Below are 1,048 nucleotides of genomic sequence, written 5' to 3' on the forward strand. Positions count from 1 at the left end.
AGAGAGAGAGAGAGAGAACTAGAGACAGGTGTAGCGGACCTTTGTTGTACTGGAATTTTGTTGTACTGGACCTTCTTTTACATTTTAAAAGGGGCACACTTGGGTTAGGTTTAAGAACCAGAACTACTTATGTTTAGGAAAAGATCATGGTTCATGGTAAACTAAGTACGTTAAGTGGTGGCTTGAAGCTGATTTGGTATTTGGTATTTGACAACCTTGAAAAGAGACTCAACAATCAACTATATTCTCCATGACTGAATGACTGAATCCACTTTTTAAGTAACTTATGTAAGGTTAAAGAAGTCAATGACTTTTAGTTTCACACCATGCAAACATTTTTTGTGTAAAACAATCCAATTTAGAAGCACTACAAGCTCAGGTCAAATAAAACATTGTGGTATGAACAAGCAAACTTCACTACAAATGTATTAATGACTAAGGGAATTTCTTTCCTCCATTGTACATCTCAAATAGAGCAATTACTTGCAGACTGTGTAATGCCTAGCTGCACAAACAACTTGCTATTGACTAATACAGGAATGCCTATTAAAGCTCATGTTTACTTGTCACATATTGTATTTCACAGACATCTTGCTCATTTGAAGAAATTTCATGAGACTGTGCAGGTCAGATTCATCTTGAATGCCCCCCTTTGCCTTGCCATGGTGCAATGTTCCCTTGTGATGTACAGTATAACGAATAAGCTTCATGTTGGACATTATAGGCATCAGTAAGGCTTCTAATTTATCTATTGTGTGTCTTTGTTTGGGGTTTTCTGTAGATGGTTATCCCAAGAATGAGATCATGTACCGGTGGCAGAGACGGGCGGTGGAGGTGGCAGACCAGCGGTACTGGAGACTCTACCAGTTTGCCTTTGTAGGGTTGAGGAACACCACTGATGTGGCACACACTCAGTCAGGTAAGCTATTGTGGGCAAGTCCTCTTACATATTGCCAGTTTCCAGTATTACATGAGGCACTGATACTACAAGAATTTTCATTAGTTTTGGGGAAGAGTGTGAATTATCACGTAGATCCTATTTGTTGAT

The 1,048-nt window shown here is 39.0% G+C and overlaps 1 protein-coding gene across 1 annotated transcript in view; it reads right to left on the minus strand.

Annotated features, from left to right (window-relative positions):
* The window catches only part of gabrg1 (gamma-aminobutyric acid type A receptor subunit gamma1), an 11,482-nt gene extending 10,818 nt beyond the window's left edge, over nt 1-664 (minus strand). Inside the window, exon 1 of the mRNA XM_035674091.1 lies at nt 657-664. Coding sequence (XP_035529984.1) covers nt 657-664 — 8 coding nt within the window. The remainder of the gene's footprint in view (nt 1-656) is intronic.
* Nucleotides 665-1,048: the final 384 nt, after the last annotated feature.

Source organism: Morone saxatilis, unplaced genomic scaffold (genome assembly GCF_004916995.1).
Source record: "Morone saxatilis isolate NCDOM2014 unplaced genomic scaffold, NCSU_SB_2.0 Contig3, whole genome shotgun sequence".
Classification (NCBI taxonomy): Eukaryota; Metazoa; Chordata; class Actinopteri; family Moronidae; genus Morone; species Morone saxatilis.